The 18,788-nt window shown below is 29.2% G+C and overlaps 1 protein-coding gene across 1 annotated transcript in view; it reads right to left on the bottom strand.

Annotated features, from left to right (window-relative positions):
- Nucleotides 1–1,169: 1,169 nt before the first annotated feature.
- LOC107441330 (cyclic nucleotide-gated channel alpha-3) overlaps nt 1,170–18,788 on the bottom strand; it is a 107,781-nt gene continuing 90,162 nt past the window's right edge. Inside the window, exons 6-8 of the mRNA XM_016054546.5 lie at nt 11,387–11,918; nt 8,877–9,097; nt 1,170–3,734 (exon numbers count right to left, since the gene is read on the bottom strand). Of these exons, the coding sequence (XP_015910032.3) occupies nt 3,426–3,734; nt 8,877–9,097; nt 11,387–11,918 (1,062 nt within the window). The 3' untranslated portion in view covers nt 1,170–3,425. The remainder of the gene's footprint in view (nt 3,735–8,876; nt 9,098–11,386; nt 11,919–18,788) is intronic.

Raw genomic sequence — 18,788 nt, 5'->3', positions numbered from 1 at the left:
TTTATGAACTAGAATTATTTTATGAAAAGTGGAAAACCCAACAATGGATTCCCATTCATTGCGGTTTATGTGGAAAGGCAGATTAACTCCCTCCCCCCCAAAAAGGAACCTTTCCAACTTCTCCCTCTCCTGTATTACTTTCTATTTATATGAAATTTATTTTGTAATGTGCAATATGCTCTCTTCTATCCTGTAATTCAAGAAAATATTTTTAAATCTCCTACAATACAATATTTGAAAATACCATCTGTATTTTCAAATAGAAAAATAATTTGTTTTATCTGTTTGTTATATGTATTACTAAAACAGGGTTGTCACAGTCGTCTAAAATGCAACTACTTTCAGCATGAGGCGACTATGGCAACTTTTTTTTTGTCTGAAAAGGCTAAAAAAGCAACTATTTTCAGAAAAGGAGACTATTGGGAGACTTTTCTGTACTCCTAGCTATTTTTTTTAAAGCATAAATTGGGTTGAAGATCTGCAGCCAGCGAGAGCTTCTGAACACACGAAGTTTTTTTTTTTTAAAAATAATAAAAAATTATGAAAATTTTGAATTGCAGATTGGAGTCATCAATTTTTAATTCGTTCAATTTGCATAGATTCTATTGTAAGTCTATTTCGTTTTTCGATCTCCTTTTCAATGGTTATTACTACGAAATTCCGCATAAATTAAGAAAACCCCCAATTTTTCATAAGATATTGCGATGCGTGAATTTCGAATTTGAGTACTTCACAATATGTGTTTGCATGTATATATATATATTTTCTAAATCAATTATTGATAAAAGGGCAAATTTAAGAAAAAGTATGTTTTTTTAAAGGAAAAAGTATTTTTTTGAATGTAATCTAGTAAATAAAAGTATTTAATTTTCTGCAAATATACTAATTTTTTTGATATAAAAATTTAGTGCTGAAACACTAACGTTTTTACAAAAATTATCATATTCGCCAACAACTTGACAAAATGGATCACGGTATATGACAATTAAGTAATTTAATAAAATTTTAGTCATATTTTTGATGAATTTTTGTTCTTATTTAGGTAACTATTTTCATAGTTTTCGGCAACTATTTTCATGCTTTAGGCTACTAAAAGCAACTATTTTGTTCGTTTTTTTGTGGCACTCCTGTTTAAATGTATGTATGCCATTTTAAATAAAAAACAAAAAGACAGCAAAGTTTATGATAGTTTATTAATTTTTAAATTCGACATGGACGGAGTTTCAGCACAATATAATCAATAGCTTAGTCTGAGTAGCATCAGATTTCTTACAAAATGAATGTGATTTGCTCTACAAAAATATTTTGAAACTGTTGTCCCCAAAGTTAAAATATTTCAAATGAAGCGTTATATCAGTTTAAACAAAACATTTATATTTATTTATTTGCAACCTTCTTAAATTCATTTTCTTCACTATCAAAGAAATAGTGAGGAAAAAAGTTATTCGTAATTGTCCAGAGAGCGCAAATGAAAACTTTTTGAAATGTTTGTTTTTCATTAACGCTCTTCTAAATCTCTTCAGCTTTTTCTGTGAGAATTATTATGTTATGTAACGTAGTTTCTTGTGGCTTTTTAATGGATTAGATGATATGTATCATATAAATTTAGATACAATAAGTAAATTTTAGAATTCTTCGTCATAAATTTTTTTTTTTTTGAAAAGAAAAGCTTTAAATTTTTTTTATTAAGAATATGACATAAAAGCCAAATCATTTAATTAATTTTTTTGAAATTTGTAGGATGTTGGGAAACACAGACATTTATTGTTATTTTAAATGTAATGTTGTCAAACAAATTACGATTTTTTTAAAATTGATATTCATGTTTATAATATTTTATTTATTTAGAGACATTACACTAATATGAATTCTACTCTATGCTCTGCATTGGAAAGTGTTCGAATGATAAGTTTATTGTTCTAAATTAACACTATTAACAGAAAGCAGATTTATATTTTTCACTATATTTTTGGGTGGAAGAAAATATTTTTTATTTATTTATCATAATCTGAAATATCCGAAGTCTAAAATGTTTTTTCAAAATAGTAGGGGTGATAGAGAACCTGTCCACTTTGAGAAACAAAATGTAGAAAAGTAGTCTGAAGTCGAAACGCCTCTAAGGTCGGATTAGATCCACTAGGATCTTTCTTTTTTTCTCTGAGCAGAGGAAATCTTTTGACGGGCAGCACACACAGGGAGCAAGAAATATGTGGTATGCCTGTAAACTTTGCTGAAGGTTTCGTGATCGTTATTGGCCTAACATTTCAATTTTACTTTTTTCACTTTCATTTTTTAAAAACGCGAGATTTACTTTGCATTATTCTCAGTTTAATATAATTCTTTCAGCATGCTAATTTGATCAATGCCTCAACAGTACCTGCAGTTTTTTCAAGTTCAAAAAAAACCATTGAATTCGAGGATTCTTAACAACTTGGTAAGAGTTAAAAATTATCTTGTTTAATACTCGTTCTGGTGAATAGATGACAGTAAAACGGTATATACCTTGAAAAAACGTACTGTGCAATAAAATAGTTAACATTTCCACCGATAGAGCACGTTTTTATGTATGAAATGGGACGTTAATGTAATCTGGAGTGGTTTAAAAACACAGTAGTCATTGCACCAAGCCATAACAGAAGATAGAAAGAACTCAAAAAATATGATTATCAAATCCGAAGAGACTCTTGACTGAAACAGCTTACGAATGACACGTCACGTTGTTGCAAAAGAGCTCTTTTTTTAATTTTTTTATAACGCTTTTGAACTCGCTTGTGACACATTTCGAACACGTGTTTGACGAAAATAGAATGCACATTGAGCTTATGCTGTGAGTTTGAAAAGCTCAGTGCTCCCACGAAAGCATGTCATGCGTTTGGAGGGGGCTCTCTCCCACCCTCTTTAGTTCCCTCCCATTTTATGAGAATCATAAAATGGGAGGGGACTAAAGCGCCCCAAGTTCCGCGGTACCCAGAAAATATTTACGTCTCCAATTTGTGCTTCTTTCCACGCCCATCTTTTCCACGACTGGTGGTCAAAGTATGATCTACATGTTTCTCGTAACGAATATAACAAGTTTCATATTCATCCATTAACCAGAACGAATTCTGTGTTGGTTAAATAGGGTAACACAATCACACCCATAAACTTTTACTAACTATCACTCCTTTGTTGTACTTATCTAGGATTAAATGCTATCATTGACTGATTGCAACGTTTAGTAGCCATCATGTGGATTAAAGTTAAAAAGTTAGTTTAAGCAGGAATCCCACGTCATTAGGTGTCTTCACGGTATTTTGTTCTGCATATTATTTCATCGCAATATTGTAGCGCGTAATAAATAAATCGTGTCAGCACTAGTAATAAATAATTTATAATAAGCTTAAAATTTAACGACCGAATTGTTCTGGAATGTACAATAAAAGTTCTCAAAAGTACTCCATTTTGTCTCCGTTAGAAGTTTTCAAAGCGTCTTGAGAATTTACATTCTTGTATTCGAGTCTGTGAATTCTTTGCTTGAAGTTGTTTTGTGATGCTATGAACTCTGCAAAGAATCGAGCCAGGCGAGTTTGTAGTACTTCCATAGTATTATCCAATCTCTCTATTTTTTCCTTCATAGTTTCTTCTGCAATCTCAGCAGCTTTGATATCGGCTTCGTCCAGCAAACCATCTTTCATTAAAATTTGCTTTCCCCTCTCTATCAATAACTTTTGGGCTTCTGGATATTCTTCTAAAACCTTAAAAAACAAAAAAATCACTTAAAACTTGTTTTAATTCGTTGAGACAAGTATTTACTATTCCGCAGTCTCATAGAAGACGCGAACTGTATCTCATTAAGCGAAATGTGCATAAGCTAAGCTTTTTGTTTTTTCTTCTCTTTTTCCTTTCACGATGTCATTTATTTTAAAAGAACCAGAGGGAAAAACCTTTCCTTGGACACCCTCAGCCATTCCAAAGTTTACCCTTTTTAGGTGGCTTGGTCTGAACTTTCACTGGTAAATTTTATATAATCAATATCGATTAATGAACTTTCGTATAATTCTTTAAAATAAATTTTTTTTGAACTTATGTCTAATTATAACAGGGTTCCACAGAGTTTAAAGGGAATTTGCTTTTGCCAAAAAAACTCATAGACGTGTCAGGGAATAGTACAATCCTATTTGCTGTGTGTGTGTGTTATAAAGTCTAAAATTATTGAAAAATAATTGGCTAGCAAAAGCATGAATAAAAGTAAAAATATTAAAAAAATAACGGGCTAGCAAGAGCATGAACAAAATAAACTAAACTCATAAAGTGATGAATAAAAAAAGAAAAGAAAAAAAAGAAAAGGCAAGCGATAAAATTAGAAGACAATTTTCAGAACAGAGTTGTTGGTTTTTAAGAGATTAGTTTTGTTTTGGAATTTGAGTTTTCTTATAACCCGTTACGGGTTTTTCTAGTTTGTTTTACAAGATTATAGCTATCCCGTTACGGGTACTTCATATTTGTTACTGTTTGTGTTGTTTGTGAATAAAAGTTTTTTTTCTTCATGAAAAACAGAACTCTTATTTATATAGCTTGATACGTTACAGTGTATATTAAATGTGCAATTAGTGCAATTTAAATGCAAATTAATTATATCTTTTTATGTAACTCAAAGACAATCAGCCTTTATTGAACTCAAATATCCAATTTCGTTCTCACAAAAAATGCTTATACTTGCTGGAATTCTAAGTATGCATTTAAGAGGGAATACTAAACAAGTAATTTCACTCCTTAAATAAATATGCGTCAAGTATTCTGAAATTCACGTAAAAGTAAACTAGGTTCACTGAAAATCAATAATTCCAAATCTTAAACATCTTAACAAACATTTCAAGCAGACATTTAATGATTTATGCATTTGGATGATACGCAAAAGAGGGATTAATAATTTTACGTTTATAAAGTATTTATTTTGTAATTCCTTTAATTTAAATCTGGACATTATACTTTTGTTTTATAAATTAATTATTATTTTTTCAAAAACATTTTAATATTTTTATATTATGTGAAAAATTAATTCTATTTAAAGTAATATTTATTTATTTATTATTTCATTAGCTATAAATATTGAAGTCGATTTTAAGTTGAAGTAGTTTTACTAGGTTCATTGTTATGATAAAAAAAGATAATAGTTCGCATAAAAAGAAAAGGAACATAAAGGAAAATGTGTTTTGCTTGAGGCTGTTTGAACTCTTTTGCTAAAATAGCATACATACAAAATTTATCCTTCAATTTTTTTTTATTATCCCATTAAAATAAATATCGACTGAAGAAAATGGATTTGTAAGTTTTATTGCTGCAGCTCAAATTCATCGTAACTTGGAAATCTGAGGCATTGCATTTTATATTATGCACAATTTAAAATATCGTGTCTTGGAATTAATAAAAAAGGTTGAATTAAAAAAAATTATTTGGTTGAATGACTAGAAAATTGACAATTGTGGTAAATCTTGGCAATTTAATGGTACCTCATTTGGTGTAATTTTTTTTTTCCTTTCATTTTCCTTTTAACTCTCAACTTCTGCAAAACAGAGCTAGCTTATAAAATAAAATTTAATAGAGATTAATGAATTTTCTGACATCTCTAGTAATAAAGGATGAATGTGCATGGTTTCAAACAAGAAGTGAGAAAAATTTGCGAAAAAAAAACCCGCTGTAGAGTGCAATAACTTTCGAAAACGTAGGGATTTTGAAAAAACACTCCGTCTCAAGTGCCAAAATAAAACAGGCCTTTTTAGCTTGTCATATTGCAATGTCCTAGTCATCATTTTTTAGGGCTGCAGATTGATCTGAGTGATGTTTAACAGTTAATGTTTCTCAAACTAATTAATGATAAAAATGTTTCTTCAACCAGGGCTCGAAAAATCGCCCGTCCTCGGCGGTCAAAAATTTCTAGCGGCCAACGAATTTCTCGAATCAGACGTCCGCGCGGACGGCCATTTTCCCGTTAATGTTCGTGACACACTTTCAATTTTTGTTATCTTACAAGAGTCTAGCGCCTCACTTCTAAAATGACCCTCTAATCTAGAAATCCCGTACAGCAACATACTGCGCATGGTGGATTGATGTTTTTTCCGTCTGGGAGTACTGCAGCAGTTGAAAGGGACTTTTCAGCAATGAACTTACAAAAAACACATTACGTAAGCGTTAAACGCAATTATGGACATTCATCTAAATCAGGGTTTCTTAACCTGTGGTTCATGAACCCCTAAGGGGTCCATGAGTTACAATTTGGGGGTCCACTGACTACTAATTTTTAAAACGTTTGAAAGCCTACCCATTGCTTGTAAAGCGAGCTATGGCAGCTATAATTCCGTTTGCTACAGTGTATGTTTGCGAAGCGGGATTTTCCACAATTGTGACAATAAAAACATAACATCGAAATACCTCGATTGAATGTTGAACATGATATGCACGTTGCTTTGTCGAAAACGATCCCCCAATGTAATTTATTAATTAAGGAAAAGCAGCAGCAACCTTCACATTAAAAATTTTAATTTCAAAAATTTTGTATACTATTAAAATAATAAAATTAAATGTTTTCTAATAATTGATGTTTTTTGCAATTATTTTTTTCTCAGGGGGGAGGTCCGTGACTTCTAAATTTTTTTTAAAACGGGTCCATTATATCAAAAAGGTTAAGGAACACTGATATAAAAGGGAAACCCCTTTCAGATTTCTGTGCAGAAGCCTCTGTAAATCATAGGCTTGATTGTAGAACTGGCAAACGTCATATTTGATTCATTTAAAAAACGCAGTACCCTCGGATAAATTGACACTCCAGATAACTTGATCTTTGTCATTTAAATTACTTCATAAAAGAAATAAATTATTTCATAAAAGAAATACTAGGTTTTATTATTAGTAACCTAGTATTTCTTTTATTACTGTATAATGTAATCCTAGTAGCTACTAATTCATTGTGTAATTTATATAAATGTTTGTAACAAATAAGAAAAAATGATATTTTTATTTATTTAGAAGTGGCTGGTTAGTTTCAAAGGAGGACGGGTACATAATTGGACAAGCAGTCCTCGGGGACGGGTAAAATTTCTGACTTTTTTCGAGCCCTGTCTTCAACCGTTCTTCCAGTACATTTACCACGCATACTCGTAATTTCACGTTGCCATGGTGTCATAGTATTCGTGTAGTAAAATAAAATACAACATAAAATTGAACACCGATTGACTTACGATTTTAATTTAGAGACAATTTCCATGTAATTTTTGCGTAAATGATACAAGTAAAGTACTTTCTTTTCTTACGTAGTAAGAAATAAAGTTCAAATTAATCAATCAATTGGTATTAATTAACACTACGCCACGTAAATTGAAAGGCATATACTGTATTGTAACAATTAAAAATAATTTCTTTTTATAAAACTTGTTTTAAGAACAAGAAAAAACTTTCTAAAAAAAGATTTACTTTGCTAGAAGTTATTTATAAGATTGACCCAGGATTGAAAATTTAAGTAAAGGGGCTCAGAAAATGACATTACTGATCTCGTCTTCTGCACACGTTCAGTCTAGTTTTATCACAATTATAACCGATGCACTAACACTTTAGTAAAATATAATAATTTTTTTTCTTATTTCAGTTACCGAGGACCATTTCTTATGTTTCTAGCTTAACAGTAAATATCAAAAGGTAACAATAAACAAAATAGACAAGTAAATTCAGAAAGTTTCGAAATGCTAGTTTATGAAATCTTCCTCATTTTTCATACAAGTTAATTTTACTAGAGCTTAACCTACTTGACAGAAAAACAAAGGCAACAATTATTAAATTTGCCATAAACACTCAGTGTAAATTGTTTTTAAATGAATAGAACAGAAAGCTAGCAAGCATCACATATTCTCTTTAAAATAATAAAAAAGAAAAAGACTTTGAGGTTTAAATTGCAAGAGTGAGAAAAATTCATTTTTCTTTCGAATGGTTTAATTAAATTTTTGTAATGATTTCTAGAATGTGGGGCACAAACTGCTCTTCTGATGTTCAAATTTCAGGATCTTTGTGAATGGTTACACAATCTCTAATTTTTGTTGTTTAGTGTATTTAAAATTTTTTAATATAGCAAGGAAGTTTCTCTAATTGCTCATTTTTAGTGCACACTGTTACTCAGGTGCTAATTTAAATGCTACAGGTCATGAATGGGAAAACTGTGACAATAAAAAATAAATACAACTTGTTACAATTTCAATATTTCGAGAAGTACTTGTATATTTCTTTATTATGGCTTTCAGAAATGTTTTACTTATTTAAGATCAATTATTACAATTGATAACAGAATGTCTTCTGAAATAAAAAATCGACTGTATCTGGAAAAGATGTAGGCTGATCTATGGGCTGAAGATTTATAAAATCTAGGTTTCATTCTAGAAAAACAATCTTGTCAGGCCAGTCCTGACATATGCGTCTAAAGCTTAGACAATGACAAAACTGGAGGAAAATTGTACGCAATATCTATTGGTGTAAATGAAAGTAATAATTGGAGAAGGAGATTTAACTTTAAACTGTACAAGATTTAGAAACAACCAGATATTATTAAAAACTTAAAAATAAATAGAATGACTTGGATGGCCCACTTGATTAGAATGAGTGATGAAAATACAATAGAAAAAGACCCACTGGAACAAGAATGCGATTAAGGCCACGGTTAAGATGAACTGACTCAGTGGAGCGTGATTTTCTTGCAATTAATGAAAAGAATTGGAGATCAAAGTTAAATCGGAAATCGGCATTGGCCCATACTGAGCTGTCTGGATAACCATGATAATTATGATGGCTTTCAGAAATCACGAAAAGAATATTTTCAAAAATAGAATGTGAATATTATAAGAATGTGTAAAAAATACCTCCCATAAATCTTCTTTAGAGAGACAAAACAAATCAGAGTATCCAACGCTTCTGACATTCGCTGTTCGACGATTGCCAGTCTTTACACCAGAGATGTTAAGTAAGCTGAGCTCTCCGAAAACGCTGCCGTCGCATAAAGTTGCAAATACCGTCTTACCATCATCACCAACCACCTGAAGTTTACCTCTTTTTACTATGTACATTTCTTTCCCAATATCACCTGTGTTAGACAAAATGAAAATCAACAACGTCGACAGGGATGACTCGAAATATACAGATTATTATTATTTTTTATAGAAAGAATGCATTCAAATATGAAGAGTTTAGGGGAATAAAATGATAAGCCACAAACATTTCATACATATTTTAAGCCCAAAGTTTCTTTAATTTTGCTTCCAGATAGATACATTACAAGTATTCCTAATTATTACTATATAGTACCACAATACAGATAAACACCTTGTTGCCTTCATAGGTATAGTTTTACACCGACATTTCAAATGTGGCTTATCATTATTTTGCCCTAAAAAAGCTCTCCATGTAGTAATCCTTTATTCCTTTATTAGCAAGCAAGAGAAAATTTTGATTCGTCAGAGCCAATTTAGAAATGCTACCCGCAGAGTTATTTACCTTCTTCAGATAAGAGCAAATTTGACAACCCGAGATTCCCTAAATCAACTTTTTTTAAATTTAGTTTCTGTTAAATTATTTTTTTAATGTTTGATTCATTATTATTATTATTTGTTTTTGTTTTTTTCATATCCTAGTCAACTTTTATCAACATTTTAATACCTTATTCTACTTTATTCTTATTATTATTGTACTGATCAATTTTGACGCTATAACCACAACTGGGTTTTGTGCTTTAAATTCTTCATTCAAACCTATCTAATTCAGTTGCATTGAGCATTTTAATAGCAAAACGGGTAAAAAAGCTTCGCAAATAAAGCATGACACTCGTATTACGATTCCTTCATTTCGCCTTCATTTTCTTCAAAACGTCAGTAGCAATTTTTAAAGTATATTTTCTAATAAATTGGCTTTTATGCTAATTTTTTTACTTAGTCTCAAAGAGTAATCAAGGGAAGATAATAGGTATAAAATATTTTATGCCGCAAATAATTATTACTAACTGATGTTGGAATATTTTTCTTGAGAGCTCGTTAAGTATTTATGTTTCTCATGTAAATATTATTAAAATCAAATTACTATTTCACAAATTTGGACATAAAATATGTAAAACATTTATTTAATGATGAAAATTTTATTACACTATGAATCTGAAATTTTGCTATGAATTTCAACTATAGCGTCCCCTGGTAAGTTTATTTTGAAAACAAACTATTTGAAATAATAAAAACATCGGTTATGATAACCTCTAAAGTAAAGTAAAGTCACGTAATGAAATGATTTCGATGCACAATTCGGAAAGCTTCTCATGAAGATGTTTAAAATATTTAGTATTCCCTTTTTTGAAAAGCAGTCCTATTGTTGAAATTTGATAAAAGTCCAAATTATTGCTTCGAAATAATTTTAGCGTTGATTAAAATTTTTGACTTAATTGTTATTTAATCTTCTGAACATTTTTCGTACTGCTTTAACATCCATTTTTCATACGGGTTTAAGAGAAGTCAGGAACTAAGAAATCAATATCAATCTACACTACGCAATTGCGCACAAAGCCATCTAACGATGCAATGAAAACAGTTAAAATACTTTCTATATCTCTTTCAAAGTGACTTTACGATATTAAATGAAATAAAAAACTTTTTTGGAAGATCAAATCATCGAAATAAAGATTGATTATATATAATTGATCATGATGCTCATGATAGCGGGCAACACATGATAGTTAAGATTTACAACAACCAAGTTGTTTTCCAGATGAATTTCTGTAGGAAGTATAACTATTTCAGAATGAAGTAACAGTTTTTTTTAAAGTTTTAATTTCAATTACCGGTGATTCTTCATTATTTAGAGATGAATAGAAAAAAGTTTTAAAAAGCGTAACTAGAAAAAAAAATAATCACGTGATTTCACTTTACGTTGACTTGTTCGAACTTGACCAAAGAGGAGGAAATAAGAGGCACCTCTTGCATAAAATATTTAATATTTCCTACCTGATTAGTTACGATACATACAAAAGGTTTTCAGAAATGATCGACCATTTGAAAATTTAATGAAAGAAAAACAGAAAATTACGATTTATCATAATTTACGCTGAAATTTTGAAAAAAATGTTTTTCACGTTTTCATGAAAAAATGTTTTTCATGTTTTTCACGTTTCAAAAATGCTTTGACGACAGTATTTAGACGGTGGTTATTCTGAAAACATGGTTTTACATCTTTTCTCATTTAGTAAAGCCATCTGTTGGTGTACTTTGTTATAAATTTTGAAACTTTGTAAGTATTTCACAGCAAACTGTACGTATCTATCACACACATTTTTTTAATTGATAAGTTGGTCGGTTATTTTTGAGACAATTACATTTAAAACAACAGAACTGACCTTTTCGGCATATGTAGTCACCAGGGCTAAACACCTGCAATCTCAGTCTCAAGACAAGCTGAACAAGCAAACCAGGTTCGCAATCTTGGAATATTCTAACTTGTTTCAATGTGTCAAGATGGACGTGGATTGCTATTTCAGCTTTGAGTTTGTCCGGCAAGGTTGAAGTGACAGCATTTTCATCTAAAGACTGCTTGTTGGTCCAAAGGTAATCGAACCACTTGATGACTCGGTTTTCCAAGTCCTCACCCACTTTTCGAAATTCCAGATACTGCTTCACGTTGTCCATTCTACTCTGAAATTCTGCTCTGGCTGCATTCATGTTGGTAATCATGCTTCCGATGTTCCCAACAATTGTAGCAAAAATAAGAACTCCGACCAAGAAATCAATCACGACAAATAAGTATTCAATATCTTGTTCAGGTACAGGCACTTCACCAATTGTAGTCAAGGTTAATGTTGACCAGTAGAAACTGTATATATACTGATGTCGAAGGGAGCCATATTTAGGATCCGATACATTCTTGTATACCTGCCATACATAGAATATTATAGATCTATAATACAATATAAATTATACACCAAATGCGTGTTTATACATTTAAGCATAAAAGAACCGTAATTTCATACTTGATTTTCATTGTGGGAAATAGTGACGAGACCTTGATTAATTAAATTAAATAATATTAAATAAAGAAAAATATTTTCGTTTTAAAATTTGCTTTAAAATTTAAAAACTTTTAAATCAGAAATGATGAAAAAAATTGCTTCGAAGGTAAAATTAATAGTAATATTTTATAATAATGCGCATGTATGCTTTATCTTACATTATTAATTTAAATGTTCTTTGTATAGGAAAATATTAAACTCAAAGAAAAGTAAGAGATAATTAAAACAACTTCTCACGAGAGAAAGCAGTGGAATTATTAAAATTAATATCCAGTCATTTGATATTGCAGTTGAAAAGTTGTGGCCATGCAAAATTCATCTTAGAATATCCAACTTTCTTACCTCTGAAAAGGCAAATAAAAGTATTGCTAACCGATAAAAGGAACGCACTTTATATTAATTAAAGAGCTTGGTGCAGCACATTGATAAGACGCAATTTTTCCAATGAGCACTATTCAACAAAAAACTCTTGCTTACTATTGTTTCCAGACATGTACTATACACTGTTTCGGATAGCAGCGCAATACACAGTAAACCTTACAGTACACCTTACTGTCTACCTGGAAATTATAGTATTGTAAAGAAAAAGAACTCTCCTACATCATTTGGAAATGTCACTTATCGTTATGATTCCCCAAGCATATCAGTGTCAAAAATTATGCTAATAACTAAAATAGGTTAGAAATCATTGATTGATATTGGATTTTGATATCAAAAATTTGAGAAAGTTCTGATATTGCAACAAATTATTGCATGCAATGTAAAATGCAAACACAAATTTATGTTTCCGACACTTGCTTACAAATGAAGCTTAGTTGAGGAATAAAGACTGCAAAAGTTAAAATATATTATCCACTTTTTTTGATAACATCATTAAGCTCTAGCTATTAATAGAACAGCGAACGTTCTAAATATCTTGTATTCGTCATCCAATGAACGTCAATGAAAAGGGGAATTTAAACCAATCAAATTAGTTACTTTGAACCAAATAATTTCAACAAATTATAATTAAGTGAAAGAGAGAGTTTACAATTCGTATGAATACAGTGATTTGTTCTCACTCACTTTAGTACTATTCAGGAATGAATTCTTGGTTCAAATTTGTTTAGCAAGGCAGTTTTCGAAATTTACTTCTGAATTGCATACATATATATATATATATCCGCAAAAAGGAGTACTTTCTAATATTGTATCGATATAGCCAAAGCAAAATATATTAATACAATAGTGTGAAGAGCACTAAAAAAAAATTGAAACTAAATAGAACATATTAAGTAAAAAATGTATCGCGTAAAAAACAGAAAATAAAATGTAAGGAAAAAAAAAAACAAAACACAAACCGAAATCTATAAAGCAAGTAGCGAATTCAAATTAGCTTAAGTGAACTACATACATGAAACTTTCCAGAATAATTTAAAATATTTTCGTAATAAGATTGCTAGATTACAAAATATGAAAACAGAAGCTCAAAGTAAGCTAAAAGCGTAAATAGAGGATTTTTTGCTTCATGGAGCGCTCTCACTGCAATACTGAAGCACGTTTGATACGTTAGTTACCAAGGATTGGTCCGAAAATGGATGTGTGCAAGGTAATAATATTATACTGTATAATTTAAAGAGTTTTATAATTGATAAAGTTGATATTTAATTATACAATTTTAATGATTTTAGAAAATTAACATTCATTAAAAAAAAGAGAAATAAAGAGACATGATTTGAACGTTTTGTAATGATTTTTAGTCACAAAATTGGATTTGCACTTAATAAAAGTATTAATTAACAGAGAAGTTTTTGGTAAGTTTATTAATAATAACATACAATAAACTCAATGATTTTATATAAAATATAATTACTTTCCACACGTCACAGTTTCGCATCCATTATTTTTTTAATAAATTAAATCAAAAGAGTTTGTCTATTTGTTGTATAAATAAACATTACTACATATTCTTTTTATTCCATTCATTTGATTAAAAATTGTACTCAAATAGATGTTTGAAGAGACATATGAATTCCAAGTAATTAGTTGACTTATATCTAAATTAAAATCACTTCTTTTTTCGTAAAAATCAACAAAGCAAATATTTTCCTCTTTTTTAATATCCAAAAAATTAAAATTAATATTATCATCATGATTACGAAGCAAGATTAATTCTTCGGGGTAAATATTATTTAATAAAATTGTATAATCTTGAATATTAAAGATAATTAAATCATCAATAAATCTAAAAACAAATTTAATATTAAGAGTATAATTTTTTTCATAATAGTGCAAAAATAAGTTAGCTAAGAGAGATGAAAAATTAGATCCTTGTGGTATTCCATCAGTTTGAATAAAAATGTCTTTCTCATTGTAAAGTGTTAGTTCTCACTTCATAATCAAATAACCCATTACTTCATTTTAAATTTCCTTCCGTTTCATCCTTAAATTAAGGTTTCTGACGGCAAAATTTGTTTAAATTACTAGCATTAAATGTAATTTTATGTCCATAAAATTATCATTACCATAAAGTACAAGACTGCGCATAGATACGTTTTCGTAAAATATATGGCTACTGTCCATAAATACTGTTCTTAAAAGTTATCTTCAGTTCGGGACTTGACGATGTTTGATATTCAGACGATTTATTTGTAGATTCAAGTCAAACGTGGTACAATGCAAATGTCGTAGGTGCATTTGTCGTAGAGCAAAAGAGTTGCGTGCTTTTTGTCCGTGGTTGCTAATGTAGACGAAATGCAAGATAAATGTTCTTTGGCGTTGTCTGGGCTTGAGCACCAAATCTATATGCCAGTAGTTTGAGGCTATAACCATTATGAAAAACATTATCATTTCTGAATTGAGTTAGCTTTACGTAACACCGTATACAGGGGCGCCCATATGTTTGAATTTAGGGGGGGGGGGCTCATGAAAGAAAACGACAAATAGCTTAATGAATTAAAAAATTAATGAAAGGAAATTTTATCTATTTAAATATTTTTAATTTAATTCGCTGAATAATTAATTAATTTCGCTTTTAATTATACATGATTAATCAAATACGCATATGTTTTATTATTAATTACAATAACACATTGGTTGTAACTTTTTAAATACACTAAATGGATAATGTAAAAACTTATCAAAGAGTTATAATTTATCAACATTATTAGTGATATAATCTTTAATCGGGAGTATTAAACGAGTGTTTCACAGAGAATCAAGACCAAAATTCACAACATTTATCAATGACCTAGAAATAAAATAAATATAAACATTAAATACCGCTTGATTAGTTAAAATAATATTTCAATTTAACAGTATAGTACAAATTTCGAAATTTCAAAACTTGCATGAAACGTTCTTCGGTTCTACATCATATGTTATGCTACTACGATCAAAAGCAAATAACTTTACAAAAAATTATAAAATAAAAATTTTTATTTCTAGCTTTTTTTTTTATCACAAAGAATATGTTATCATTATTTACAAATATATTGCAGAAAGAAATGGAATTTAATCAACTATTGCAGAATATATTCTATTGCAGAACTTTTCCTGAAAATGCAAATTGAACATTTCTTTTGCTTTTTGAAAACTTATCAATAGCTAATTTAACTAAATTTACATCCTTTATTCTATCCTTGTGAACATTCAATAAACATAAACTACTTAAACGTTCTTGAGTCATGGTACTTCTTAGCCATGTTTTGACTCCCCTCAGAGTGCTAAATGACCTCTCTACCGTACAAGTTGTTGGAGGTATTGTTAAATAGTATATTAAAATATTTTTGATAGATGGAAAAAATTCTGTTCTTCAAAAAATTTTTCAAAACAAAAATGGATAGCTGGATAGATCTTTTGAAAAACCTAATGATATTGGGAAATTGTGTCATATACTTTAAAAATATTTAAAAAAACTTCAAGTATAAATTAAATGAAATATATTTAAAGAATTTAAGTTATTATAACAAAATATAGAGAAGACAATTAAGAAAAATATCATAAACATAAGCAACGCAAAAGCTAAAATACGATAAAAATGAAATCGAAAAAAATATTTACAATTAATAAAATAATAAATCTGAAAGATTTGTGGTACTTTCAAAATTTATTACATAGTTTTTATGATGACTTATTATTGTATTAATGAGTAAACAAAAATAAACAAAACAAAAACAAAAAGTCCCATTTAGCTTAAAAATATTTGAAAAATAACAAGGACTGAAGAATAAAAATTATTATAGAGAAAAAAATCCGAAGAAAATAATATTTTAAAAAATAACTAACAAAAAATTAAAGCAAACTACAAAGTTTGAAAATTAAAATGTGAGGAAAATGCATTTCTATAATACCTGACTAAATATAGAAAGTAAATAAAGTCAGACAAAAATCAAATTACTACGCCATGTATACTGACAAAAAATGCATTAAACTATGTCTGACGCACAAAAAGAGGAATAAATTAAAAGATTATCGAGCAACCTTAGAATCGCACTGTTAATAATTGAAAATTACAAATCGCAAACATGAGAAGGCTCTGACTAAATTGTTGGGGCCATTTTTTTTTCCAGATTGCGGCTATCCCCATTATTTTAAGAAATCTGCATACGTTGAAAGAAAAATGTTTATTCAAAACGTTTTTGTGGGGACAATTTCTTGACTACTTTTACACTACTCTAATTATTTCGCATACTCAAAGTTAGGCTCTCGAGCCATTCAAGTTGAGTCTTGCGAAAATCCGAGTTTGATCTAAGAGCTTTGTTTATTTATTTGCTTATATTATTTATTTATTTGCTCAATACATTGTTCGATTTTGGTATAAAATGGAAAGCTTTAGCCTCTCGCTCGTTCACTTACATAAATAACGCGAATCGAGATTATTTGAAGTGCACCTCACAGAATCACAAATTAAAAGTGCGTGCGAGATATTACGCGAAAGAGCTCTCTAATAACGTTTATTCTTGAACGAAATAATAATTTGTGTTTGGTGCGTTTTAGCCGCTTCTGTACATATTCCGTAAATTTTAACATTTAACTGACCAATTAGAATGTAAAAATTCTTTTATCTTTGTTTTTATCACTTTTAGTAAAAAATGCGATGCGATTATGTAACTGAACAATGTTTTAAACTTTTTTTTAAGAATTGGGTGTAAATGTCGGCTATGAATTTTTGTTTGCTTCTTCGAAATGAACTATTGTTACAATTTATATTCTCTTAATTAAGATTCCTCAAAATTGTCAGGAAATCACATGAACAATCGGAACTTAAGGCGAGGATTTTCATTTCGAGCGATCCAGAAAACTAATTATTAGAACAGAAATTTACACTAAATGTATTAGCTATAAAATCGACGATGGCTCCTAATTTTTAGTTTGCCCAGGGACTTCTTTTTTCTCTTTCAGTCGAAATCTTAAAAGAAATTATCAATTTTTTTTCCTTGATGCATACTTCTATCATACTGATGCATGATCTTTGATGCATACTTCTTCCTTTTTGCATATTTTTAGCTTACCGAAATTATTTTTTAGAAAATAACTTGTCTTTTGTACATAAATTTTAAAACTCTAAAAATTTTACTGAAATTAACTTTTAGTTAGAAGGGAAATTAACTTTTTAATTAGACTAGATATTAATTAGACTAAAGACTAACTAGATATTAATTAGACTAACTAGATATTAATTAGACTTTAATTAGACTAAATATTATAGTTTTATTTTACGTAAACTAAATGAAAAACAAATTAGTTATAGAACTTATAAAATTGGATATGATGAATTTGAAAACTGGTGATAAAAACAACATGCGATGTGCGTTATTTATGTTAATTGATGATAAAAACAACAATCTTAACACCAAAAGAGTTCTATTGATATTGTCTATCAAGGAAAAAAATTTAAACGAAGCTATTAAGGATATAGTCCATCAAATAAAACAAAAATATTTTGATTCAGATTATTATTATTATACGGTATACAGAAAGCCAAGTATAAAGGAATTAACAAGTCAGATACATACTGAAAATTGTATTTCGAAGGTTTTATAACATCAAAAAATGGATTTATTTTAAAATCAAGACTTTGATGAAAGTATATCTCTGTCGATATAGAATATGATTACCATATGACGTATGAGATAAAATAATAATTAAAGCTAATAATAATAATTAAAGCATTTGGAGCTGATTTAATTTATAAAGTTATTACTTATAATTATTTTTTAACTTAATTTTTCAGACAATTTCAGTAAGTATCTGAATTGTTATATTGATTTTAAACTTTTATAACTGGCGCATATATCACTTGCAATGAAAGCTTCAAACTTAAAATTAAATAAATAATCATTAAAAAAGTTTTTAATAAAGTATCGTTAGTCAAAAAGGTAATTATAACGCATGTCATGAAGTTTCAAGTTTATAAAACATCTTGAATCCGTTTAATATATTGTTATAAAAAATGAAATCACTTATTGGTTTCAAATCTAAAATTTTCAACACGTGTTATAGAAATTGGATAAAATTTTAGGGTTTTATGTATCACATATGCTATCCTTTTAAAAAGTCACAATTAAAAAAGTATTCGGCAGTTGTATCTTTAACATCGAGGGAAAAATAAAATTGCGTTACTTTAGTGTGTCCCAAAAATATAGCTATATTTCCTATCCAGTCCTAAAAATATAGCTGTATTTTAAAAAAGATTCATTTTTGAATATTTTGCCAATTGAAACTTCTGATTAGAATGACGTGTATCTGATCA

Source organism: Parasteatoda tepidariorum, chromosome 1, assembly GCF_982258835.1.
Source record: "Parasteatoda tepidariorum strain Cologne lab strain chromosome 1, Ptep-v5.0, whole genome shotgun sequence".
NCBI classification, from domain to species: domain Eukaryota; kingdom Metazoa; phylum Arthropoda; class Arachnida; order Araneae; family Theridiidae; genus Parasteatoda; species Parasteatoda tepidariorum.
Note: the sequence above shows the minus strand (reverse complement) of the source record. Positions and strands in the feature narration are given on the sequence as shown.